General features: G+C 65.3%; 1 protein-coding gene and 1 long non-coding RNA gene across 7 annotated transcripts in view; one reads left to right on the forward strand and one right to left on the reverse strand.

Annotated features, from left to right (window-relative positions):
* The window catches only part of LOC127053247 (uncharacterized), a 124,733-nt gene that overhangs the window by 77,166 nt on the left and 22,673 nt on the right, over window positions 1-24,894 (reverse strand). The window lies entirely within an intron of this gene.
* USP19 (ubiquitin specific peptidase 19) overlaps window positions 1-24,894 on the forward strand; it is a 33,835-nt gene that overhangs the window by 2,761 nt on the left and 6,180 nt on the right. For 2 of the 6 annotated variants that reach the window (XM_050957278.1, XM_050957280.1), the window contains exons 1-24: window positions 1,557-1,785; window positions 7,395-7,523; window positions 8,382-8,515; window positions 8,813-9,187; window positions 9,930-10,179; window positions 10,473-10,629; window positions 10,729-10,800; window positions 11,371-11,486; window positions 12,621-12,835; window positions 13,430-13,628; window positions 13,713-13,846; window positions 14,890-15,048; window positions 15,124-15,234; window positions 15,610-15,720; window positions 15,871-15,972; window positions 16,198-16,338; window positions 17,148-17,266; window positions 17,398-17,535; window positions 17,851-18,170; window positions 18,653-18,763; window positions 20,197-20,413; window positions 20,680-20,832; window positions 21,227-21,390; window positions 21,476-21,636. In XM_050957278.1, coding sequence (XP_050813235.1) covers window positions 1,644-1,785; window positions 7,395-7,523; window positions 8,382-8,515; window positions 8,813-9,187; window positions 9,930-10,179; window positions 10,473-10,629; window positions 10,729-10,800; window positions 11,371-11,486; window positions 12,621-12,835; window positions 13,430-13,628; window positions 13,713-13,846; window positions 14,890-15,048; window positions 15,124-15,234; window positions 15,610-15,720; window positions 15,871-15,972; window positions 16,198-16,338; window positions 17,148-17,266; window positions 17,398-17,535; window positions 17,851-18,170; window positions 18,653-18,763; window positions 20,197-20,413; window positions 20,680-20,832; window positions 21,227-21,390; window positions 21,476-21,636 — 3,930 coding nt within the window. In that variant the 5' untranslated portion in view covers window positions 1,557-1,643. Of the gene's footprint in view, window positions 1-1,507; window positions 1,786-7,394; window positions 7,524-8,381; window positions 8,516-8,812; window positions 9,188-9,929; window positions 10,180-10,472; window positions 10,630-10,728; window positions 10,801-11,370; window positions 11,487-12,620; window positions 12,836-13,429; window positions 13,629-13,712; window positions 13,847-14,889; window positions 15,049-15,123; window positions 15,235-15,609; window positions 15,721-15,870; window positions 15,973-16,197; window positions 16,339-17,147; window positions 17,267-17,397; window positions 17,536-17,850; window positions 18,171-18,652; window positions 18,764-20,196; window positions 20,414-20,679; window positions 20,833-21,226; window positions 21,391-21,475; window positions 21,637-23,196; window positions 24,338-24,894 lie in introns of those variants that run through there. The other 4 variants (XM_050957281.1, XM_050957277.1, XM_050957276.1 and 1 more) reach the window with 4 other exon arrangements.

Genomic DNA, 24,894 nt, shown 5'->3' on the forward strand with positions numbered 1-24,894 from the left:
GCCTTTTCGTATTTACCACCGAGACTGGGCTCCCTGACAGGGCTGTGTCCGTGTGTGTAACTGGCTTGCCAGGTGTGTGTGCACCAGGAGTGACCAGCAGCTCGCTGCCCCGCTGGCCGTGGCAGCTGTTCTCACGGGCTGCTCCCCCCACCGCTAGGCACTGGAGCCGAACCTGTGACAGGTCCCCAGCTGCTCCCCACAGCCTGTCCCTGGAGTGGGCCTGTGCTCAGTGCTGGAGAGCGAAAGTGAAACCAGGGTCTGGCAGCCAGAGCCCGGAGAGCCAGGGTGACCTCAGCCAAGTACGCGCCGTGGGCAGGGAGTCTCCCGCTGGGAGCGGGCTGCATACGCTGCCCAGCAGACACCTCACTGCCTTTCCTGGCCAAGGTGTCTCGTCACCGCACCCAGTCGCTGCTCGCTGCCGTAACGGAGCAGGGTGTGCCTGGGGTGGGCAGACTCTCTGTGCATGGGCTGCAGAAGGGGCGAAGGAGACTGGCTCTTGCTGGAGCGAGCAGCTTCCATCTGTCCCAGGAGCAGAACGATTCCTTCCTTCCTTCCTTCCTTCCTTCGCTGGTTTTGGGCTTCAGCCCCTAGTACTTGTGCATCCAGTTTGCTTAAATGGCCACTCCTGAAACTGCTCTCCTGCCGCCATGGCCATGCGCCAGGCAGCCCCGCTAAGCCCCCGTAGGAGTGCTGAAGTAACAGTCCTGTTGCTCACACCCCTCACCTCCGGAGACAACTCAGCGCCTAGCCAGCACTCTGGCAGGCTTTTCTGGGGGCCACTGTTCCCATGAGGGGCCAGGCCGCGTTATGCCTGCTCCCCAGGCTTTACGGACTTTGCACGCCCATGCAGCAGATCCTGTTAGCTCCTCTCAGGAGCACCTACAGGCCCACGTTCTCTGGCATCAAGCAGCTGGGCTAGACTTTGTTACTCGGGGTCTGAAGCATGGAGTATTTTGTACATCCGAGCCCTGGGTGAGGCCAAGCCATCCTCTGGCCAGCCTTCTTGGATTGCACTGGGCAGGCATCACCGCTGCCTGTTAGCTTGGTTGGGTTCTGTCTGGATCACTTTGCGAGGCTGGCTCTGCCCAGCCCAGGCAGCCCTGCCACTTTGGGGGAAGGTAGAATCCCCCGCTGTTGTTGGGTTTTCACCAGCTCGTACGATTTGGTGCCCCTAGGCTGGGGGTGAGTAAAGTCAGCAGGAGGTCCTGCTCTCCATTGCTAGTGATGCCCTGAGAGCCTAGCCTGGAATGCGACGTTTCAGCACCTCTGAGTCAGCTGGAAGTCAACTCTTGGGTCCTTGGAGCCAGGCTAGGCCCTCTGGCTGTGCTGAGGGACGCCGGCGCTCTGGCACGCTGCTCTGGGAAGTACCCTGGCATCCTTTAGGCCTGGCTTGGCTTTAAGGTCACAGGGCCTCTGACATGAGCCTGACTCAGAACCTGCTGCCCTTGTCCTTCTGCGGCCAGCCCCACTGCCAGGTCCACTCACGTGTGCGCTCTTGTCTCCCTAGGTCACTTGTTCCTTGCCAGAGAGTTTGCCCACAAAGAGTCGCCAAGATAGCTGGGCCAGGAAGAAAGCGTCGAACCCCTGACCCAGACTCCATCACTGACCCCGGTGGGCCATTCGTCTCCTCCAAACGGCTGAAAATGTCCAGCAGCACCAGTGCCCCAGGCCAGAGACGAGCGTCCCGGGGGCTGGAGGATGCAACCAACAAGAAGAAGCAGAAGGACCGAGCCAACCAGGAGAGCAAGGAGAGCGAGAGACCCCCTGGCAGTGACCCTAAGAAAGGTAGGGCCCAGGATGCAGCTGTCCCACTGCTCCACCTCTCCGCTCTCCCTGCAGCCGTCTGCTGTAGGATAAGCAAATTCAGCTAAGCGCTTCCATTCGCCCATGTAACGTGCTCCTCGGGCACGAGTCTCTGAATCCATAATCTGCTTTGCCAGCTGCTGCTTGGCACCATGTGTGAGCACAGCTCAAACCTGGCTCCACACACCCCGTCAGGCTTGGAGCTGGGCCTTGCCTTGTAGCAGCAGATCCCCTAGGACTGGCCTTCGGGGGGGCGAGCTGCTTGGGCTGCGTAGGAAGCTGGATTGGAGCCTGGTGCGGCTGGTTCTGCATCAGGCTGTGCAGCATGACACTTCGCTGCCCCTCACTGCCGTGAGTGTTGCTACGGGATCGAGGCAGGTGAGGCCAGGCGCTCTGCTGGGGATGTCTAAGAACACTGGGCTGGCCGTGCTGGGTCAGGCCCGGGGCCTGTCTAGCCCTGGATCACCCGCGCTGACCCTGCACCCCCAGTGCAGCGTGCACACACTATGGGAGTGGGGGGCTGGACTGAAAGCGGACTAGCTCTCCTGGAATAGCTCCCTGTGTAGACAAGCCCTAAGGCTGCCAAATGTCCAAAAATCTGCAGCTGCGCAGAGTGCAGGCCCACTGGCTTCCCTGCAGGGTGCACACTGACATAGCACTTCAGTTTTGGGCCTGGTGAATTATGGTCCGTGTGATTTATCTATGGTGCGGGTGCTGCAGTGTTCCCCGTTGCCCGCGGGTGCAGCCGTGCTGGGATTCGCCCTGGAGGAGCACAGTAAATCACTGGGATAACCCTTCATGCCAAAGCCCCGTGGGACCTGAGGGCAGGGAGATCTGCCTCATGGGAATCCTGGCCTTCCTGCCTCATAGGGAGGAGGGAAGGTGCAATGTCACCTCCTCCTTTCCCTGGGGGTTGCCTAAAGTTGTGCTGGCAGCTGTGCGTGACCTCCTGCAGGCAGTGCTGCAGGGCAGGCGTGACTCTCCAGGTGCTGGGCACGGACGGACTGCAGAATTGGGAATAAATGCCTTGCTGGGTGTTCTGTGGCCTAGTGAGGTAGCTGCAGGCTGCCAGCATGTGATGCCTGGCACCAGGTGAGGCCGACCCACGTGGGCTTTGGAGGTTCTCTAGGCGCCTTCACACTCTGCCGTTTTGCTGGGTCCTTCTCCGCAGGCTGCTCCAGGGACTGCTGGGCTTTGCAGGTCCTTGTGGGTGTGCTGGGCAGACCCCGCTCCTGTGAAAGGGCAGAGCCCAGCCCACTTCCCCAGATGCCCTTGAGCTGCCATCTGGGGTTCCCATCTTCTGGCCCCTTGTCAAGCAGTTCTTGTCAGTCTGAACCCTGCCTTCACTGGCGCTCGCCTTCCCCAGTGCGTTGTAGGAGCACTAGTTGCCATGGCCAGCTGTGTGCCTGCGGTGGGCACGTCGCAGACCTGTCGCCATCAGGCTGGTTGCCGACGTGCCCAGAAGCAGCTCTGCTGTTTGCGAGGAGGGGTGCCATCTGGAATGGCTGACGCTGGCCGGTGCGTGCTTCCCGAGTGCTGAGCTGCTGGGAAGTGCTGACACTTTCCCACCAGCTTGTGACACAGTCCTCAGGGCGGTGAATTGCCACTGTGGCTGTTCAGTGACGTTTGGGGCTGCTGGGGGTCCCACATCTCTTTGGGACAGCAGCATTCAAACAGTGTCACGGAGTCCCCGGGTGATGCTCTGGAACTGCTCCCCACCAAGCCAGGCAGGACTTTGGGGAGCCTCCTCTCCCTTGGAGCAGACTTGTTCAGGGCAAGAAGCTCACACGGCTTCACCTCCTGGGTCTCTCCTTGGAGCATTCAGCATCCTCTGCCCCTCCGTGCGCTTCCCACAGCGAGCCCGCCCCAGCGGGGTCCTGGGAAAACCACAGGGTCCTGCACCCCCACTTTGCAGTCAGACGTGACTCTCAGCCAGCCAGTAACACAGAGGTTTATTCAGTGACGGGAACAGGGTCTAAAACAGAGCTTGTAGGTGCCGCGAGCCGGACCCCTCGGCCGGGTCCATTCTGGAGGGCAGTGGGCCAGACCCCCACGTCTGCACTTCACTCCTTGTCCCCAGCCAGCTCCAGACTAACAACCTGCTCCAGCCCCTCCTCCTCTGCTCATTTCCTTCCCTGGGCCAGGAGGTCACCTATCTCTTTGTCTCCAACACCTTCAGCTGGCACCTTTGCAAGGGAGAGGCCCAGGCCATCAGTTGCTAGGAGACAGAGTGCCAGGCATTTAGGTGCACTGGCCCCTTCCTCTGCAGCAATCACACCCCCTTATTCCACCACCTAGATATTAAGAACTGCCTAGGGGACACTGAGGCACCAACACAGTATTCAGAGCAAACATTAAGAACATTCCCAGTTCGTCACAAACAGTGGCTCACCCCTGCTGATCCAGGGCAGGGAGCCCTCAGGCTCCGGTGGCCAGCAGGCTAAAGCTCTCATTTTTAATCACTTCCCTGCTTTTCTGGAGCAAACCCCCCCTTAAGAGCTGCATTGGAAGGCCTCTCCATGCACGTTAAAGTCTGGTCGAACATGCCGGTGGAAGTCACTTCCCCGCTATGTGCGCACATCCTCTCCTTGGCCTTTCCCAATCCCAGCAAATACCCTGCTCTGGTACCGAGTGCCGGGGGTGGCCCAGCGTGCCCTGAGAATGGGACACTGGCCATTTGGTGGGGGTGCAGCATTCGCTCTCACTGAGCAATGAGTGGCTCATTGCCATGGCAGTAGTTCCCCCCCCCCAGGCCCCTCACAGCCAGGCTGAGGTCACCACTGGGGATCCCCATTATGTATCTGGTTCCTCGGCCCCTGGTGTGCTTTCTGTGCTGCACCGCACTGCGTGTCCAGCACCTTTGCTGGAGCTGGGGGGGTTGCAGGACTTGCACCTCTCTGAATGGAGAGCTCCTTCTCCTCACCCCTGCAGAGGCCATGCCATCCTGTGTGTATTGCAGGGGCCTGGCACAGCAGGGCTGCTGTGAAATAATGTGTGTGACTGTCACAGACAGGATCCCAAGGTGGCTGGAGTTTCATCTCAGAAGCACTGGGAGGCCAGGGTCTGCTGGGGAAGCTTTCTCTGAAATCACTGGGGCAGGGTAGCAGCTGGCTTGCTGGGGTCTCCAGAGGGAATGGGGAATACTCAGGATTCCCTGCCCCCTTTGCTAGCTGGCTTGGCACTAGAAGCAAAACTAACATCCCTGCTGAGAGCACTTGCGGGCTCCGCTAAGCTTGGCATGGCTGGAACACCCCTGGGTCACTTGGGCACTGCACCCCCTCAGACCTCTTAGTGCAGCAGGGCCCTGCGGATGACCGTACGGAATAGGGGTCGGGCACTGACACTGGGGTCATGGAGGAAAGTCAGCGAGCAGGCGCTCAGCGTGTAGAACTGATGTGAATGAAATTGGTTTTAGTTATTCGCTGTATCGCGTGCCATGGGCCGTCCGAAGTGGGGAATGTTCAGTGGAGCAGAGTTGAACAGCAGTGGTGAGACCACCACTCGAATACAGTCCATTGCTGGGGCCAGGCTTGGAAAGGGCTGTTTCATCAGCAGTTCGGAGGCGAGCTGGTTGGAAGAGTGGGAAAGCTGTCTTGCAGGGCGGGTTAGAGGGCAGCCCTTCAGAGAAGACGTGCTGAGAGTCTGTGCCTAGGTGGGAAGAGTCAACAGTGTGCCCTTGTTGCCGAGAAGGCTAACGGCATTTTGGGCTTTATAAGTAGGGGCATTGCCAGCAGATCGAGGGACGTGATCATCCCCCTCTATTCAACACTGGTGAGGCCTCATCTGGAGTACTGTGTCCAGTTTTGGGCCCCCCACTACACGAAGGATGTGGAAAAATTGGAAAGAGTCCAGCAGAGGGCAACAAAAATGATTAGGGGCTGGAGCACATGACTTATGAAGAGAGGTTGAGGGAAATGGGATTGTTTAGCCTGCAGAAGAGAAGAATGAGGGGGGATTTGATAGCTGCTTTCAACTACCTGAAGGGGGGCTCCAGAGAGGATGGATCTAGACTGTTCTCAGTGGTCCCCAATGACAGAACAAGGAGTAATGGTCTCAAGTTGCAGTGGGGGAGGTTTAGGTTGGATATTACGAAAAACTTTTTCACCCAGAGGGTGGTGAAGCCCTGGAATGGGTTCCCTAGGGAGGAGGTGGTATCTCCTTCCTTAGAAGTTTTTAAGGTCAGGCTTGATAGAGCCCTGGCTGGGATGATTTAGTTGGGGTTGGTCCTGCTTTGAGCAGGGGGTTGGACTAGACACCTCCTGAGGTCCCTTCCAATCTTGATAGTCTATGAAAAGAGAAGACTTGGTAGCAGAGGGCTCTGCGATCCAGTAGCTGGAGTCAGTCGTTCAGACTGGAAATAAGGAGTCGCTATTTGCCAGCAGGGGTAATTAGCCACTGCCCCAGCTGTTCTTAGTGTGTGGTGCATTCTCCATCACTTCGGCTTGACGTCCCCATGAGTTCCCCAGGCCCAGTGCTCTCCCACTGCTCTGCAATGGTCCCTGGGACCCCTTCAGTGTATCTGCCCTGTCTCGCTGGGATAAAGCTTGGAGCCTTCCGCAAGCCGCTGATCTGGCCTGTTCTCCTTGCGGACTGAGGCGTACGGGAAGGCAGCTCGGCCTGGCATTGTGACCCGCCAGATGAACATGGCTCACCACGGAGCCGGGCTCTGGTGTGGTCAGCGTAGGCAGCGAGCTAGGAGAGACGCTGGGCGTCAGGCTCCTTTCTGTGCAGCTGGAAGAGTGCTGAGCGAGGGAGCGTGCTGAAGAGAGCAGAGTCGCTGCAGCAGCGGGCGCTGGCCACCCTGCGAATGTCCCTACGGCTTCAGACGTTGTGCTCCATGCAGCTTGCCGCTCCCTGCTAGCGCCACTCTGTCCCTTCTCCCTCCAGTGCCGACCAGGCTGCCCCTTGGTGTGCTGGTGCACTCGTCTAGCCACCCACCACGGAGGAAGGGCACTGCTGCTGGAGCACAGCAGGCACCAAGCCACGAGGGCTGGCCAGGAGCATGGGGGAGCCTGCGCCAGGAGCGGGGCTCTGTGGTGTTCCTGGTGCCAGTGTCAAGGTGCAGAGTGCTCCCCGGCAGGAGAGGGGGCTGGCGGGTGTGCGCTGGCTCCCTTGCCTGGCCTTGGCTCAGAGGGCTCAGGCCCCTGCCCTCGCAGGTACTGCTCCAGTGCTGCCTCGCTCTTCTCTAGCTGGGCTGGACACACCAGCAGGCCTGTCTCCGCTGTGACAGAGCCCGCAGGAGCCGGGCAGATCTCTCTCCAGCACAGCCCCCTGGCCCGGCCCTCCTGGGGAGGGAGCGCTGTGCAGCTGGCACGCGCCCGCCTGGGACTGCTAGTCAGGCTGCTCAGAACGAGTCCGCCTGAGTGCCCCTGGGGAGAGCTGCTCTGGCCTCTCAAGGCGCTGTGTGTCTGGGGTGGGGCGACAGCCACTCTGCCTGGCCCTGTGACCTGGGTTTCCCAGCTGAACCCGTACTCGCCCACTTCCCCAGGGGCTCCCATTAACCCCTTCCTGGAGCATGCCGAGTGCCTCTCTGCTCCCTGGAGCCAGAGCTGCTGTTTGGGCTGGGAGTGACGCTCCCTCTGCTCTTGCAGACCTGCTGCTGGACTGGAAGCAGAACGCTGACGAGGTCATTGTGAAGCTGAACCTGGGTAGCGGGGCCCTGAAGTTGGAGGAGGTGGATGCTGCGTTCACAGACACCGACTGCGTTGTCACGCTGCCAGGTAAGAGGCAGGCTCATGGCCGGCGCCTGGGGTGAGAAGGCGGCACTAGATAGCGTAGGTAACCCAGAGCAGTGCGTGGAGCTGGGCTCTGTGCTCCCTGCAGACCCAACCCCGGGTACAGACCCATCTGGCCTGCCCCAGATCCACCAGCTTAGAGGGTACCGCTGGGGACAGCTAGCTGGAGCGTGCCAACGGGAGAGGCTGCTGTTGGCACAGCCCTTCGGTAGCCACGCAGGTTGGGTCAGGGCGTAATGGAGAATAGCTCCTGGTTCCTGCCCAGCCCATCGGCGGCACCCCCTCTGCACAGGAGATGCTGGCCCCAGGAGGGTAGTCCCAACCAAAGAGCTGAAACCTTGAGTGGGTCTGGGGCCCCTCCCAGTGCACTCCCGGGAGGCAGGCGTCCCAGCTGAACAGTGAGGGTTGGCAGGGAGATTTGGAGTAGGGAAGAAGTGGTGCTGGGCCAAGCAGCAGGCTGGCGGAGAACAGTGAATTGCCGGGAAGCGCATTGCAGAGCGTGACCAGAGGAGGCGCACGGCGCTGTCGGAAGAGGGTGCAGGCCGGCGGCTGGAATCCCCCCATGCACAGCAGTGGCAGGCGCTGGCAGGGCGGCAGGGGGGCAGGCGACGTGGAGATGGGGTTGGCGATGGAACGTCGGGGTGAGAGCCACGCAGCCCCTCTGGGCCAGCCGGCGGCGAAGGGGAGCCGACTCGCTGCTGCAGCACCTTTGGCAGAGTCCCCGGCAGGAGGCGCTGAAGGCCCAAACTCTGTCCGGAGCCCCCTTTGGAGGCACTGGGCCCTGCTGAGCAGAGTCCCTGCCTGTGCCTGCCCCAGCTGTGAGGTCCCCATTTGTGCCCACAGATGGCCGCCAGTGGAGTGGCCAGTTCTACGGGGAGATCGAGAGCTCCTGCAGCAAAGTCCAGGGTAAGAAGGGCAAGTTCCTGCAGCTGGTGCTTCAGAAGAAGATCCCACTGCACACCTGGGCTTCGCTCCTGGTAAGGCCACGCACCTCTCTGGGCCCCCAAACCTGCCGCAGGACCCACTGGAGATGAGGGGAGAGGGAGCTTAGCTCTGTGGGCTGCCTTGCCTGGGCAGCAGCCCGGCTGAACTCCCTGGGGCTGGGGGAGACCACGGGCGTCTCTGTGCGTTCTGCTAGACAGAGGGGCTGGCTGCCACTGCCTTGGCCCAGGGCAGTGTGAGGCTGGCGTCCGTGCCCACAGCCGGGGAGGGCCCCATTCGGCCCAGTGCCCTGGCTGCGCAGCCATCCCAACGGGCCACGTTACCTTTCCCAGAAGAAGCGGAAGGACGGATCCAAGGAGCTAGCCAAGGGAGCCGTGAGCCCAAATGGGAAGGAGCAGCCCCCGCCCGCACAGGCCACCCCTGAGGAGCCGGCGAGGAGCAAACGGGAGTTCCCAAACTCGAAGCGACCTCCAGGGAGGGGCGAGGCCCCAGAAGAGAAGAGCCCGGCCAGCCCTGGGCTGCAAAGCGGGCCCAGCGCCAAGCGGGCAGGGTACCTCAAGGTGGCTCTGATGGAGGAGGAGCCAAATGCCGGGGTCCCTGGGGGCTTGGAGCCTGGCAAAGGACCCAGCGGGAGAGGGGGCAGCCGGCAGAACGGCCAAGCAATCTGCGGCGATGCTGCCACAGGCCTGACCCCGCCTCTGATGAAGGTAAGTGGGGGCGCTGGGGAGCCTGCTGCCCCCATCACAGGTGCTGTCCTGCCCCATCCCCTCTCCTGAGGGTCTGGAGCCCCTTGTTCTCCCAGTGAGGCCGGGGGTCCCAGTCTCTCAGTGGTGCTCCTTGAAGCTCGGGGAACACATGCAGCCCCCCTGCAGGCTGGGCTGGGGCATGGCTCTGTGGATGTGGGGAGGCCTGACCCTGCCGCAGACAGGAAGTTGGGCTGCTCACTTGAGCCCCCAGCTCAGGTTCTCGGTCTGGGCCGAGGCGGGCGCCCTGGGGTGGGGGCCGTGAGGGGGCTGGGCATCATGGCTCGCAGCGGGCTGTGATCGGGGCTGGATCCCAGCAACCTGTCAGCTGGCTGGCTGGCTTACCAGGCTCGCACCCTGGGGCCGAGGAACTCCAAAGCCCAGTGGCCACCTGGCTCCGGTCTCTGGGCAGAGGGAAGGTGCCTAGCAGAACTCCTCCCCTGCTCCTGGCGCAGCGTGCTCGCCCTTGGCAGTTGTGTGGGTAGGAGCCCTGGAGCACACCCCAGGGTCCCTCCTGCGCCCCGGAAACCCTGTGCAGGGGGGGCAGGGCAGGTGGGAACAGGGGGCTTCCCTCACTTGGCAGTAGCTAGGGCCGAGCTGGCAGCCTGGCCATTCAGGGCCGTAGACCAGAGTTACGGCTGGAGGGGGGCTGGCCCCAGCTCTGGGGGGACCCCCCATGTCTCACCTTCCCCCTCTGCACGGAAAGGCCGAAGTGCTGCAGAAGGAGCCCGTACTTGTGGGGATGCAGCCACTTGCTGCCCCTTCGGAGAGCTTCCCCCAGCACATGGCGCCCTGCCTGGAGAAGAGAGCCTTGCAGCCGGCCGCTTCCCAGTGCCTGGCAGCCCCTGGAGAGGGCCCCGAGGCTGTCCTGGCCCCCGCCTCCCCTCTGCTGAGCAGAGACGCTGAGAAGAGCGACTGGTCCAAGGAGGATGTTGCCCTGGAAGCAGCAGCGGATGGTAAGTGTAGAGGGAGAGGGAAGCAGAGTGCTAGGCCGTGGTTCCCTGGGCCTCTCCTGCTCCATTTCCTTGCCGGCTGGCGGCGTGTGAACCAAGAGCGCCCAGCTCCATGGGGGTCAGTGAACAGGAGCCTGGGCCCAGAGCAGCCGACGGAGCTGACTCCTGCGGCCTTGTATGTCCCAGCCCAGCAGGCTCCCCTCTGAGTCCTGGGGCCCGTCTGCCTGTGGCGCTGGTGGGGAGGGGCTCCCAGGGCACAGCCGCCTCGCCCCCCACCTGGCCTTGTCCTGTCCTAGAGCCAGAGCCCATGGTGAGCCTGAGCTTGGTGAAGAACGACTCGTACGAGAAGGGCAGTGATTCGGTAGTGGTGCACGTCTATGTGAAGGAGATCCACAGGGAGACCTCCAAGGTGCTGTTCCGGGAGCAGGACTTCACGCTGGTGTTCCAGACCAGGTACTGCCGAGTGCTGGGCCCAGTCACGCACTGCGGGGGGCTGCAGCACACCGGGGGCTCCCCCGCCTGCCCTCTGATCGCCTTGTCCTCTCCTTGCAGGGATGCTAACTTCCTGCGAATGCACCCCAGCTGCGGCCCCCGCACGGTGTTCAGGTGGCAGGTGAAACTCAGGTACCACGCGCTGGCCCTGCCGTACCCGGGCGTTCCTGCTCTCCTCCAGCTAGGACAGAACAAAACAGCCTCGTGGCTGGAGCACAGGGCTGGGACACGACCCCTGGGGTCCATCCCCACTGCCCCGGCCTTGTGCAAGCAATGCCCCTTTGGGTGTCAGGGCGGAGAGCACCCGCCCAGATAGCACTGCGCAAGGCAGCGGGGGAAGTCACTGCGCCTGCCGAGATCCCCTCCTCAGCTGGGCTGGCGGGGCAGATAGCGCCTGCTGCCCTCCACCAAGGTGCACGCTGCCTGGCGTGCCCTCCCAGGGAAGAGAGCCCACCACAGCAGGGGGAGCCGGGGGACCAGGCAGAGCCTAGCCCATGTCGGAGACAACATGCCAGGCCCCATCCCTCTGACGCGCAGGGCTGAGTGGATCAGTGGTGGCGTTGCGCTGGCAGGAGGCTGGCCCAGCCCAGAGCCCCTCCGCGCTGCCAAGCACCTACCCTGCAAGAGGTCCCAGCTGAATGGGAGCCCAGCCAGGGCCCTGGCTCGTGTCTGCCAGCGCTGAGCCTGCTCTCCTGTCCCCAGGAACCTCATTGAGCCGGACCAGTGCACGTACAACTTCACCGTCTCTCGTATCAACATCTGCCTGAAGAAACGCCACAGCCAGCGCTGGGGGGGGCTGGAAGCCCCGGCTGCACGAGGTCTGCTCCTTGGCTTCCCCTCGCCTTAGCTCTACACGTGGCCCCGCCTGCATCTTCCTGTCTCTGATGGGGGAGGGAACTTGGGTATGGGGCCAGGGGAGTCGGGCGGCCTGCTGGCTTTGGGGGCGGGTGCTGAGCGTGGGGGGGCCTCTGTTGCCTTTGGTGCAGGGGCCCGACCAGGGGAGCAGCCTTGTCGGCTTGTGGGGGGCGGGGCGGGCTGGGTGGGAGGGGGCCCGCTGGCTTTGGAGGCAGGGGGCTGCCGGCTTTGGCGGCAGGAGCCGGGCCGGGGGGGACCCTGCCAGCTGTGGGGGCCGGGCCAGGGTGGTGCCCTGCCACCTTTGGGGGTGGTGGGGGCTGCCGGCTTTGGGGGTGCGGGCCAGGCTGGGGGGGCAGGGGCTGGGCTGGGGGGGCCCCTGTTGGCTTTGGGGGCGGGGTCCAGGCCGGGATGGTGCCCTGCCAGCTTTGGGTGGTGGGTGGCCTGCAGGCTTAGGAGGCGGGGGTCTGATGGCTTTGGGTGTGCTAGCCGGGGGGGGGGGGGGGGGGGGCCCTGCCAGCTTTCGGGGGAGGTGACCTGCAGGCTTAGGGGGCAGGGGGCTGACAGCTTTGGGGGTGCAGGCCGGGGGGGGGCCCTGCCAGCTTTGTGGGGGGTGGCCTGCAGGCTTAGGGGGCTGGGGGCTGACGGCTTTGGGGGTGCTAGCCGGGGGGGGGCCCTGCCAGCTTTGGGGGCTGGGGGCTAACGGCTTTGGGGGTGCTAGCCAGGGGGGGCCCTGCCATCTTTGGGGGGGAGCCTGCAGGCTTAGGGGGCTGGGGGCTGACAGCTTTGCGAGTGCAGGCTGGGGGGGGCCCTGCCAGCTTTGGGGGGGTGGCCTGCAGGCTTAGGGGGCTGGGGGCTGATGGCTTTGGGGGTTCTAGCCGGGGGGAGGCCCTGCCAGCTTTGGGGGGAGGTGGCCTGCAGGCTTAGGGGGCTGGGGGCTGACAGCTTTGGGGGTGCAGGCTGGGGGGGGCCCTGCCAGCTTTGGGGGGGGTGGCCTGCAGGATTAGGGGGTGGGGGACAGTCTGGGGATGGGAGCATAAGCTGCTCGGCCCATGCCCCCAGCGCTGCTAACCACAGGCCCACCTGTCCCCCTTTTTAAGGTGCAGTGGGTGGTGCAAAGGTTGCCATGCCAACAGGCCCTACCCCTCTGGATAAGAGCCAGCCGGGCGGTAACCAGCACCCCCTGTCCAGTAAGGAGGAGGCTCGGGCAGGGGAGAAGGAGAAGCCCAGAGCAGAGGATGGTGCCCTGGAGGGCGTCGTGGCCCGGACGGCCACAGAGCACGTCACGGTGAAGCAGGAACCGCACGTCCCGTCGGTGAGCACTTGCACGCCAGCGTGAGCAGGCGAGATTCACAAGGGCCCAGACGCCAGAGAGATGCACTCAGCGCCCTTACTGCCAGCGCTGGGGGGGGGGGCTCAGCTCCCAGCACCTGCAGACCCTCCCACAGCACCTTCCACTCTGGGAGAGGCTGCCTGCATGGCGCTCTGGGGGCGGGCAGGGTGCTGGCTGTGGGGGGAGGGCGCTCCCAGTAGGGGGTGCTGTGGGGGGGGCAGGGGCACTCTGGGGGCAGGGCAGGGTGCTGGCTGTGGGGGGAGGGCGCTGGGTGTGGGGGAGCTCCCAGCAGGGTGCTGGCTGGGGGGGGGGGCGCTCCCAGCAGGGGGCGCTGTGGGGGCGGGGCAGGGCGCTGGCTGTGGGGGCTCCCAGCAGGGGGCGCTGTGGGGGCGGGGCAGGGCGCTGGCTGTGGGGGAGCTCCCAGCAGGGGGCGCTGTGGGGGCGGGGCAGGGCGCTGGCTGTGGGGAGCTCCCAGCAGGGGGCGCTGTGGGGGCGGGGCAGGGCGCTGGCTGTGGGGAGCTCCTTGCAGCGAGAGGCCCCGCTCAGGCCTGTCCGTGTCTCCCTCGGCCTTGGCAGCCCAAGCCGATGTGCATGGTGCCGCCGATGACTCACAGCCCGGTGAGCAGCGAGAGCGTGGAGGAAGACGAGGAGGAGGAGGAGAAGAAGGTGTGTCTGCCAGGCTTCACGGGGCTGGTGAATCTGGGGAACACCTGCTTCATGAACAGCGTCATCCAGTCCCTGTCCAACACGCGGGAGCTGCGGGACTATTTCCATGGTGAGCAGGGGGCGGGGGCTGGCCCTGGGGCCGGGGGCCAGTGGTGAGGGACACGGCTCACCATGTCCTGCGTGTCTCCTGCAGATCGCTCCTTTGAGACTGAGATCAACTACACCAACCCGCTGGGCACGGGGGGCCGCCTGGCCATCGGCTTCGCTGTGCTCCTGCGGGCGCTCTGGAAGGGCACCCACCATGCCTTCCAGCCCTCCAAGCTGAAGGTGAGGAGGAGCCCCGGGCCTGGTGGGGTCACGTCATCGTGCCAGTTCAGGGGACCCTCAGGCGAGCGGGGCTGCCCTTGCTGCGGCGGCTGAAGGCAGTAGATGGAGAATACTGCAAGGCCACACAGTAGTCTGTGAAATGGCTGAGAAGCCGGCTAACTGAGAGGGCTCCAATCCCTTGTGACTGGGGAGGCTTTGGGCGGGAGTTTCCCCAGTGGGGCCCTGCTGGGAACAGTTCTTGGCCCTTTATTAGTTAACACTTTAGTGGATGACCTGCAAGAAAACATCAAATCATCACGGATGAAGTTTGCCAATGGCCCGAGAATTGGGGGAGTGATATGCAGTGCAGAGGGCAGGTCGGTATTACAGAGCGATCAGGGTCACTTGGTAAATGGGGCGCAAGCAAACGACATGTTTTAATACAGCTAAATGGAAGTGTGTCCATCTGGGAACAGCGTCGGCCACACTTAGAGGCTGGGGGGCTCTATCCCAGGAAACCGCAACTCTGAAAAGGACTTGGGGTCATGGGGGATAATCAGCTTTATGTGAGCTCCCACTGTGATGCCGTGGCCCATGAGAACAGATCCTGGGCTGGCCATGCCCCATGAGAACAGAGTGGGCGAGAGGCTGTTAGCTCCAGCAGCGAAGGGGTAACCCGTCCCTGGGGCTGGAGGCTGCTGCCAGACAAATTCTGGTGCTAATTGTGGTGGGGGGTGGAGGATTCTCCATCCCTGGCCGTGGTTCAGTGAGGAGCGGGGGTTTGCTAACAGCTGTGCTCGAGGGGTTACAGCAGGCAGGTCTCTGCCCTGGGCTGGGCACGGGGCCAGACTAGGGGATCCCATGGGCCCTGCTGGCCTGGGGAGCTCAGGAGCCAGGACCGCCCAGCTAGCTGGGGCTGCTGCTGGGCTTTCCCTCTGCCCCTGCACTGGGCTCCTGGGTCAGGCGGCCCGCAGCCCCGAGCCCTGGCACAGAACTGGTGCTGGCAGCTCTTGCCAGCCTGGTGGTGCCGAGGGGCCTGTGCTCGTGACCGTTCCTGCCCGCAGGCAATCGTGGCCAGCAAGGCCAGCCAGTTCACGGGCTACGCCCAGCACGATGCCCAGGAGTTCATGGCCTTCCTTCTCGATGGGCTGCACGAGGACCTGAACCGCATCCAGAACAAGCCCTACACGGAGACGGTGGACTCGGACGGGCGGCCCGACGAGGTGAGTGCAGCCGCCGGGTGGAGGGTGCTGCCTTGGCCAGCGGGGCCGGGACGCTGACTTCTCCCTTCCCCTCAGGTGGTAGCAGAGGAGGCCTGGCAGCGGCACAAGATGAGGAACGACTCCTTCATTGTGGACCTCTTTCAGGGCCAGTACAAGTCCAAGCTGGTGTGCCCGGTGTGCGCCAAGGTAGGGCCCGGGGCCTGGCCAGCAGGCGTCTGTCCGTGGGCACAGCCTGCTCGCTGCAGAGTCACCGGGCCAGCCACAGTACCTGCTCCCTCAGCCACACTAGAGCCTGCCTTGCCAGCAGGGGTACTGGGTTCCTTGGCCATCCCGGGGGCTCATCCATCACTCCTCCTCCCACCCCAGTGCCCGGTGTCACCACTTCCTCTGACCCCGGGGCCTCTGCCTGCTCCTGTGCCGCTTGCCATGGGAGCCTTCCAGCCCAGGGCCCCTGCCTTGCCCTGCCCTGCCCCAGGGGCTCCTCCGCCGCTTGCCATTGGAGCCTTCCAGCCCAGGGCTCCGGCTCTGCCCCGACTGACTGTTCTGCCCTGTGCACTGCAGGTATCCATCACGTTTGACCCCTTTCTCTACCTGCCGGTGCCCCTGCCCCAGAAGCAGAAGGTGCTGACTGTCTATTACTTTGCGAAGGAGCCACACAAGAAACCTGTCAAGGTAAGGAGCTCTCCTGCCATGTGCTTCGCTGCTGGCAGCTGGGGTGGCTGGGGGCTCTCCCGGGAGGCGCCGCGGCTCCTGGCTGGGCTCATGGGAGGGAGGCGAGCGGGGCTGGGCGTGACCTGGCTGACCGCCCTCTCTCCATGGCAGTTTCTCGTCAGCATCAGCAAGGAGAACTCCAGCGCTGCGGAGGTGCTGGACTCGGTCGCCCACAGCATGCGTGTGAAGCCAGAGAACCTGCGCCTGGCAGAGGTGAGTGCAGTGGGGTGGGCTCAGCCTCAGTGCCCCGCTCTGCAGAGCTTTGGGGCTGCCCCCGGTGCCTACGTCCGGTGTGCTGAGCCTGGCGGCATGGCCGTGGGAGCGCAGAGCTCTGTGTGTGCTCGGGAGCCAGGCCTTCCCCTGCCAGGGGCGCCCGTATGCCAACAGATGGGCCAGGCAGCCTGTGGACAGAGCCTCACTCCCCTGCTTCCCCGGCAGGTGATCAAGAGCCGCTTCCACCGCGTGTTCCCGCCGTCCCAGTCGCTGGACACGGTCTCCCCCACAGACCTGCTCCTGTGCTTCGAGGTGCTGTCCCCAGAGCTGGCCAAGGAGCGGGTGGTGGTGCTGCAGGTCCAGCAGGTACGCAGGCTGCGGGAGGCCTGGGGGACTGGTCCCTTCTGCCGCAGGCAGCTCTGGGCAGCGCCAGCTGGGAGGGCAAGTCCCATGCCCAGCTGCCCTACTACAGAGATCACTTGCCGTGAGCCCAGGGGCTGCTCTGCATGCAGCATCCCCGCCAGCGGCCTTTCTCCTGGGCAGCGATGGGGGAGGGGCACAAAGCTGAGGCTGCCAGCCGGGGTTGGTGTCCTGTGCAGCCTCTGAGGAGAAAGGAGCTGGAGGGCGGCAAGGTGAGCTCTCCCCCACCTTCTGTGGGGCTCAGGCACCAGCCCAGCCCCTCCTCCTGCAGGGCTTCATCTGTCCAGGGGCTTGCGGTGACATGCAAGTGTCCCATTTGTAACTTCACTTCAGAACTGGGGGACAGGCGCCCACCGCTTACCGAAAAGGCAAAAGAGAGAACAGAAAAGATAAGAAGGCGCCAAACGCCGTGTGTGTTTCTGTTCTGTTCTGGCCCGGTAGGAGCGGACGCAGCTGGGTGTCGCTTTTATCCTAGAGTCCGCGAGGACCCTGCCAGAATTGACCTGCCGGGATCTGGACACGTAGCTGTGGCTAGTGATTGTTTTCCTGAAGTTAGGAACAAGGGCAGTAAAGTTGGTAGCTGCACTCTGAGGCCACCGAACCCTTCCTGAGAAACCTTGCACTGCACCTCCCAGTTTGGGATTGCCCAGGGGCGGGCGGGGGCCTGTCACCTGGCTGGTCCACACTGCGCGGTGATGGTGCTGCAAGGATCCTGCCCCGCATGCCAGCACGCCGCTGGTAACCTTCTCCCTCAGCGTCCCCAGGTGCCCAGCGTCCCCATCAGCGAGTGCGCGGCCTGCCAGAAGGCGCAGCAGTCAGAGGACGAGAAGCTGAAGCGCTGCACGAGGTGCTACCGAGTGGGCTACTGCAACGTGTGAGTTGGCACATGCGGGCGGGGGCGGGGGCAGTGGTAGGCTGGGGAGAGGGCCCTCGAGGCGGGGGCGGGGGCAGCGCTGGCTTGCCTGGGGACAGGGCCCTCGAGACTCAGGGCTCTGTGTGTTACAGGGCGTGTCAGAAAACACACTGGCCAGATCACAAGGCCCTGTGCCGGCCCGAGAACATCGGCTTCCCCTTCCTCATCAGTGTGCCGGAGTCGCGCCTCACCTACTCCCGGCTGGCCCAGCTCCTGGAGGGCTACGCAAGGTAAGGGCACCAGCTGGGCAGCTCTCGCACTGTCGCCTCTGCACCAGGCTCACGGGCCACGCTGCCAGGCCGCTCACTGAGCTCTTCCTGGCAGAGAGCTGTGGGAGTGGAGTGGCAGCCTCCAAAGCGTGGGGACCTTGCAGCCTGGCCCGCGGCCCCCCCTCGACGTCTCCGGCTGACAGAATTCCACACAAGGGGCTCTCTGCGCTCGCGGAGAGGGGCTGAACGGGGGGCTCCAGCCTGGGCGTGTACTCTTCTGGGCTCTGCATCTCTGTTCGCGCCCCCCCGGCTCTGATGGCTCTTCCCTCCCACAAGGTACTCAGTCAGCGTGTTCCAGCCTCCTTTCCAGCTGGGCCCGCAGCCCCTGCTCCCCGAGAAGCTGGACCTGCCTGCGAGGAGTAGCTGTGTGACTGCCCCCCCTGTCCCAGAGGCAGGGGATGCAAACAGGGCCCCCCACCGGCAGGAGCCCCAGCTATCCACCCTGGAGCTGCACCCAGAGCTGGGGGAGGCCAGCGCAGTGCCCAGGAGTTCCGCGCTCAGCTCCGACTCAGGCTGCTCTGAGCACTCTCTGGAGGTGCAGGGCGAGGGCTGCTGGGTGAAGGAGCCGTCCTACGAGCGAGGCCCCAAGCCTGAAGGTAGGAGCCTCAGGGCTGCTCGGTGTCCCCGGCCCCACTGCCTTCCTGGCGCTGGCCAGCACAACCCTGCCAGCCCCTCCAGTGCCTGAGCTCGCCAGCTCCGTGCGAGGGGATGCCCCAGGCAGCCCCGGGGATGGCAGCCCTTCCTGCTGCCCAGGGCATCCTGTCTGCAGAGCCCCTCACCTTCCCATCCCACTGCTCTGCCCTGCTGGAGGAGGCCGTCCCAGCCACCTGTCACTCAACCCTGCCGCAGGACCTAACCCAGCTCTCCTGTCTCTGGCTGCTGCGGGGCAGCTCCTGGCCCACCAGGGAGCAGGGGTGGTGATCTGCCCTGGTGGAGGGAGCGCTTGGTACCCACAGTCCCCCCCGGAGCAGCAGAGCTGCTCCCCTCTGGAAGTGCCCCGTATGCCTGCAGAGCTTCCTGCAGCACAGGGGCCCTGCCGCTGAGCACTCCCTGAGCGGCTGCCTTTGCCTGTCCCCAGCTGCCGTCCCCGGGTACCAGCATGCGCCCGACGCCCTCAGTGCCCACGCCACTCAGTTCTACATCAACAAGATCGACGGAGCCAGCCGAGAGCACAAGCTGGAGGAGAAAGGTGAGCCTGGCCCGCCCCGCCCTTGGGGCCCCGCAGTTCTGCTTGCCTAGGCAACCTCCCCAGAGGTGCCCTCACTCCTGCCTGCTCGGGCCGTGCGCTCCTTGAGCACCCAGCGCAGGTGGGGCCGGAGCTCTCCTCCACAGGGCAGAGCTCAGCACCCATGCACGGGGGAGGAAATGCAGAACCACAGCCCGGACGCTTGGGTCTCCCGGCTGGTGCGCACGCTGCAGGTCCTGAAGCTGAGCAGATTTCCATATGCACCCCATGGCACCTGGGTCCTGGGCACAGCCACACTGCATGGCTTTGATTGGGAGCCGCAGGTGGGCTGGCCACTCCTCCCTTCCCCGGGGCAGCAGCAGGGAGGGGAGTGGTAGCCCTGCCTGGCAACCATCGGTTGCTAGTTTCCAGCTGGGGGGAGGAGAGCCTGATGCCAGGGCAGCTCTTCTCCTTCCCCTCCACTGGTTGGACCCTGGGGTGTGGGGGTGTGGGGGGTCTGGTGTCTGAGCCCTTGGCAGGGAGTAGTGGAGGAGGAGCAGGGGGCTGCTGTCTGAGCCAGGAGCAGAGTGGGGGGCAGCCCAGGGGGCTGGTGTCTGAGCCCCTGGGCAGGGAGCAGTGGGGGGCGGCCCAGGGGGCTGGCGGCTGAGCCCCTGTCCGCGAGCAGTGGGGGGCGGCCCGGGGGGCTGGCGGCTGAGCCCCCGGCCGCAAGCAGTGGGGGGCGGCCCGGGGGGCTGGCGGCTGAGCCCCCGGCCGCGAGCAGTAGGGGGCGGCCGGGGGGGCTGGCGGCTGAGCCCCTGGGCAGGGAGCAGTGGGGGGCGGCCCAGCGGGCTGGCGGCTGAGCCCCTGGCTGTGAGCAGTGGGGGGCGGCCCAGCGGGCTGGCGGCTGAGCCCCTGGCTGTGAGCAGTGGGGGGCGGCCCAGCGGGCTGGCGGCTGAGCCCCTGGCTGTGAGCAGTGGGGGGCGGCCCAGGGGGCTGGCGGCTGAGCCCCTGGCTGTGAGCAGTGGGGGGCGGCCCAGGGGGCTGGCGGCTGAGCCTCTGGGCAGGGAGCAGTGGGGGGCGGCCCAGGGGGCTGGCGGTTGAGCCCCTGGGCAGGGAGCAGTGGGGGGCGGCCCAGGGGGCTGGAGGCTGAGCCCCTGGGCAGGGAGCAGTGGGGGGCGGCCCAGGGGGCTGGAGGCTGAGCCCCTGGCTGTGAGCAGTGGGGGGCGGCCCAGGGGGCTGGCGGCTGAGCCCCTGGGCAGGGAGCAGTGGGGGGCGGCCCAGGGGGCTGGCGGCTGAGCCCCTGGGCAGGGAGCAGTGGAGGGCGGCCCAGGGGGCTGGCGGCTGAGCCCCTGGCTGTGAGCAGTGGGGGCCGGCCCAGGGGGCTGGCAGCTGAGCCCTGGCTGCGAGCAGTGGGGGGCGGCCCGGGGGGCTGGAGGCTGAGCCCCTGGCCATTGCAGGCGATGCCCCGCTGGAGCTGACGGACGACTGCTCCCTGGCCCTGGTGTGGAAGAACAACGAACGCCTCAAGGAGTTTGTGCTGGTGGAGTCCAAGGAGCTGGAGTGTGTGGAGGACCCGGGCTCGGCCAGCGAGGCGGCCAGGGCCGGCCACTTCACGCTGGGCCAGTGCCTCAACCTCTTCACCAAGCCCGAAGTGCTGGCACCGGAGGAAGCGTGGTGAGGAGGGGCCGGCTCTGCTGTGGGGTCCCTGCTTGCCCTGGGCCGGGAGAGGCTGGTGACGGGCTCTGAGCCGTGGGCAGTGTTTCCCCATGGGCTCTGGCCCTGGGCCTGCGGGGGGGGCAGTGACTCCACAGGCTGTGGGGCCGTGCTGCTGGCCACCCCTTCGCTCACAGCTCCGCTGGGCGGGGGGCAGCTCTCGGGGGAGGGTCAGGCTGCCTGGGCAGGGGAGCCCAGCTGCAGCGTAACCGGCCCTGCCTCCCCAGGTACTGCCCCCAGTGCAAGCAGCATCGCGAGGCCTCCAAGCAGCTCCTGCTGTGGCGCCTGCCCAACGTGCTCATCATCCAGCTCAAGCGCTTCTCCTTTCGCAGCTTCATCTGGAGGGACAAGATCAACGACATGGTGGAGTTCCCGGTCCGGTGAGCTCCGACCCAGAGCTGCCTTGGCCCAGCCCCCTCAGGGGCACCCAGCTCCGGGCAGGCTGGGGACTGGTGAGGGGGCCACCAGGCCAGCGGCAGGAGCGGCCTCTCATGGTTGCCTTGTCTCCCCAGGAGCGTTGAGGCTTGGGCAGGCCAGGAGCTGAGGTGGGAGCTGGCCAGGGGGTGGGGGCTGAGGTGGGAGTCGAGGTGAGGGCTGGCTGGGGGGGTGGGAGCCGAGATGGGGCCAGAGGAGTCGGAGCTGAGGTGGGGGCTGGCCAGGGGGGAAAAGCTGAGGTGGGGGCTGGGCCGGGAGCCGAGGTGGGGGCTGGGGGTAGAGCCAAGGTGGGGGCAGGCTGGGGATGGGCAGGGGCTCATGGTTCCCTCCTCTCCCCAGGAGCCTGGACCTGAGCAAGTTCTGCATTGGGCAGAAGGAGGAGCAGCAGCAGCCCATGTACGACCTGTATGCGGTGATCAATCACTACGGTGGGATGATCGGTGGGCACTACACGGCCTACGCCCGGCTGCCCAGCGACAAGACCAGCCAGCGCAGCGACGTGGGTGAGGAGCCAGGCCAGGGCCATGCCCTGCCCCCAGGCGGGGGCTGTGCAGGCCGCGCGCTGACCCCGCTCTCCTCTCCCCTCAGGCTGGCGGCTCTTTGACGACAGCACGGTGACCACGGTGGACGAGAGCCAGGTGGTGACGAGATACGCGTACGTCCTCTTCTACCGCCGGCGGAACTCTCCCGTGGGGCGTCCCCCGGAGCACCGGCCAGACATGGCTGCCGCCGAGCCAGCCGCCAGCCAGGTGAGAGTTGCGGTACCTGTGCAGGTCGCCTGGCCAGCCGTTGGGGGTTGTGGGCAGCTGCTCACCCATCGGGGGGGCTTTGAGGGGATGGGGGGGTGCAATCCCAGGCTGGGGCTCGGCATGGGGTGCCAGTGGGCAGGCACCACGTGAGAGGAGCTGAGGAGCCCAAGGGGCAGGGCAGAGCGCAGCACACGAGGGGCAGCAGGGCCCTTCCATCCTCAGGGCTGCACTGCGGGGAGCCCAGAAGGCCCCTGTGAGGGTTACGGAGCCTGAATCCCTGGTGACCCCAGTGAGGGGGTCACCTTGAGCGAGCAGCTGGGATGCCGAGGTGGCACCCAGCTGTGGAGCGGGCTCAGCCGCCAGCGCTGGGGAGACAGGGCTGTGCACCCCTGCAGGGGCAGCCAGTGCTGCGGCTCGTCATGTTAGCAGCAGGAGGCGTGGCCCCAGGTTCCCCTTCCTGGCCTGTGCACCACTGCCCAGAGACCCGCCACCCTGTGCCGCTTCCGTCCATGCCAGGAGATGGTGCCACTCAGCCGGGCCGCTGGCCACTTGGGCTCGGAGGGGCGCTTCCCAGATACTCGCTTGGCTTGGCGCCCGGCACGGCCTGTTCCAGGCTGGCTCCTTGCCTGGTTCCTCGCCCAGCTCCTCGCATGGGGCTCAGTGCTCGTGGTCGGGACCTGGAGCGGCTGCTGCAGGCAGGAATCCGGCTGGCTGCGTGGCTCCTGCCCCAGAGCACCGAGGGCCCTGTACTGAGCAGGCCCAGATCTGGGCGCAGCAGCGGCTAAGGAGAGGAGCTCACCCCGTCTCTGCGCATCAACGACGGCCAGGGAAACTCTCGCCAGCTGGAGGCAGGGCAGGGGAGCAGTGCGAGGTGCCTGCTAGGACGGCATGCAGGGGATCCCCGTCACCTCCTCTCACAGCTGCCTGCAGCGGGGCAGCGTGCGGCTGCTTGGATTCCCATCTGCAAGCGGCAGGAGGCGCCAGGCTGCTCCCTCAGATCACCGCCGCCGTCCTGGGCACTCGGTGCCCACCTGTAGAAACCGAACTGTGACTGGCTGTTCCCAGCTCTCCTGTGGCTGCAATTGGCCATCCCTGGGAATAATCCTCCTGTGATTGGCGGTCATCTGACTGATTCTCTCGGTTCCCACCTGCAAAAGCTGGGCTCTGACTGGCTGTCGTCTGATCCTCTTGCATTTGGCAAATCTGGGCTGTGACTGGCGGGCGTCTGTGCCCTGCGCTCCTGAAGCCGCTGGTCTAGGATTCCTGAGTCACTGCTGGCGCTGGGAGATGCCATCCTACAAAGCCAGCCTCGACTGGCCGCCTTCCTGGCTCCTCGGCTCACCCCGAGCCCTGCCTGGTGCCTGTCTGCCTGCTGCTGGAGCCCAGGGAGGGGAAACGGCGCAGGGCCTGCTGGCTGCCCGGATCACAAGCTGCGAGTGCTGGTGGCCGGGGGGGGGCCTAGCTGGCCGCTCGGTGGCCAAGCTGCACCCGGTGGGGGATGGCGAGACGGGTTGCTTGGTCTGTTCTCCTCAAGTGCTGACGCAGGTTTCCACATCGCAGGCTTCTCTGATCTGGCAGGAACTGGAGGCCGAAGAGGAAGAGGAGCCCGAGGCTCGCAGGAGGCATGCCAGGACGCCCTGTCGGCCCCGTGGCCAGAAGGCGAGCCAGGCCGCCCGGCAGCACTCTGACGAAGGCTGCCTCCGATATGTTGTGCTGGGCACCATGGCAGCCATTGTGGCACTCTTCCTAAATGTCTTCTACCCCCTCATCTCCCAGAGCCGCTGGAGATAAGCGCTGGGAGGGCAGCCTGACCAGTTCCAGCCGCCCTGGCGAGGGCTGCTCTGTGCCGAGGGCATTGGGACACCTCGCCAGGTAGGTGCTGGAGTGAGCCCCTCTGCCGTGACGCCCACCATGGAGACCTCGCCAGGCAGCCCCCCTTGCTCTGCAGCATACGCGGCCAGGCTCCGTCCGGCTCCTGGGGAGCGGGGACTCTCCAGGCTGCTCTGCCCGTCGGCCGGGGCCGCCCTCCGGCAGCATGTGCTCTGGGGTGCAAGCAGCCGGAACTGCAGACCAGCAAAGTGCAGCTGGGCCTGCAGCGTGCTCCTAGCCTGGGAGGTCGGATCACTGCTGGCACTGTAGCCCCGAGGATGGGACGTGCTGACCCAGGCAGGTCTTGGCCAAGCAGTAGTGAGGTTGGGACTGGTGCAGCGCTGGTCTCCTCTACTGCAGAGCGATCTCCCGCTGAGCCTAGCGCTCCCTCGTGCTAGCCGTGGGCTCTGCTCCTGGCACACTGGGTCCTAGGGTGCCCGTGGCTCCAGGCGTGGTGCTGCCCGGAGGTGGCTGGCAGGCTGGCCACAGGGCCCGTCACACACACAGTTGTTCAGGCTCATGCCCGCTGGACTTCGCTGCCTCCCTGATGATTGGCCCGCTGGCTGTGGCCTTGTGACTAATAGTCCCCAGTGTGCAGCAGATCTGCCTGCTCTGCCCCCGTGTGCCGGCTGGGAGTCCCACAGCCCGGGTGGGCTGAGCCTCGGCCACGGTCCAGCACGAGCTGGTGTGAGGTGGGGGCCAGTCTCTCTGCCCTGCCTGGGGAAAGCCCGCCTGGCGCTGGGCCCGGAGAGGCAAGTTCCCGCCAGGACAGCAGCAAAGGGCTCTCCGTTGTGTACTGTATGGACCATCTGAATAAAGCCGGGCTGTCCCAGCCATGCGGTGCCCATCTCCTTTCTCTGCAGCAGGGAATGACTTGCCAGGGGCCAAGGGAACTGGCACCAGACCCCTATCTCTGCTGTAGTCGCGCCACCGCGTGCCGCGCTCTGCTCAGCTGTCCTTGGGCTGCTCCTCGTGCCCGTGCTGCTGCCCAGCCTGTGGGCCTGAGAGCTGCACGGCAGAGCCAGCCCACCCTACGCTGCAGCCTGGCTGAGAACAGGGCCTGCCAAACGCCAGGGCAGAGCCCGCCCAGGCAGGTGGGGAACTGGGGCTCCAAGCAGGCATGCGCTGGGCTGGACTGGGGGGAGAGAAGCCCTGCTAACGCTGCAGAGGGACGTCAGCAGAGCTGGGGGCTGAGCTAGGAGGAGTCTGATGTGCAGAGTAGCACTGTGGGGTGCCCAGGGTGAGTCGCTCAGTGTGGCTCGGGGTGCATGGCATTCTGTCCGGATTTGTGCACTGCGCTGCGCCTCTGCCCGATGCAGCCCAGGCGAGTAGTCTGCTGTAGGGTGAGGCGGCCCCTATGGCAGGCGATGGCAAAGACCTGGCTGTCTC

The sequence above is a fragment of the Gopherus flavomarginatus genome, chromosome 6 (assembly GCF_025201925.1).
Source record: "Gopherus flavomarginatus isolate rGopFla2 chromosome 6, rGopFla2.mat.asm, whole genome shotgun sequence".
Lineage (NCBI taxonomy): Eukaryota > Metazoa > Chordata > Testudines > Testudinidae > Gopherus > Gopherus flavomarginatus.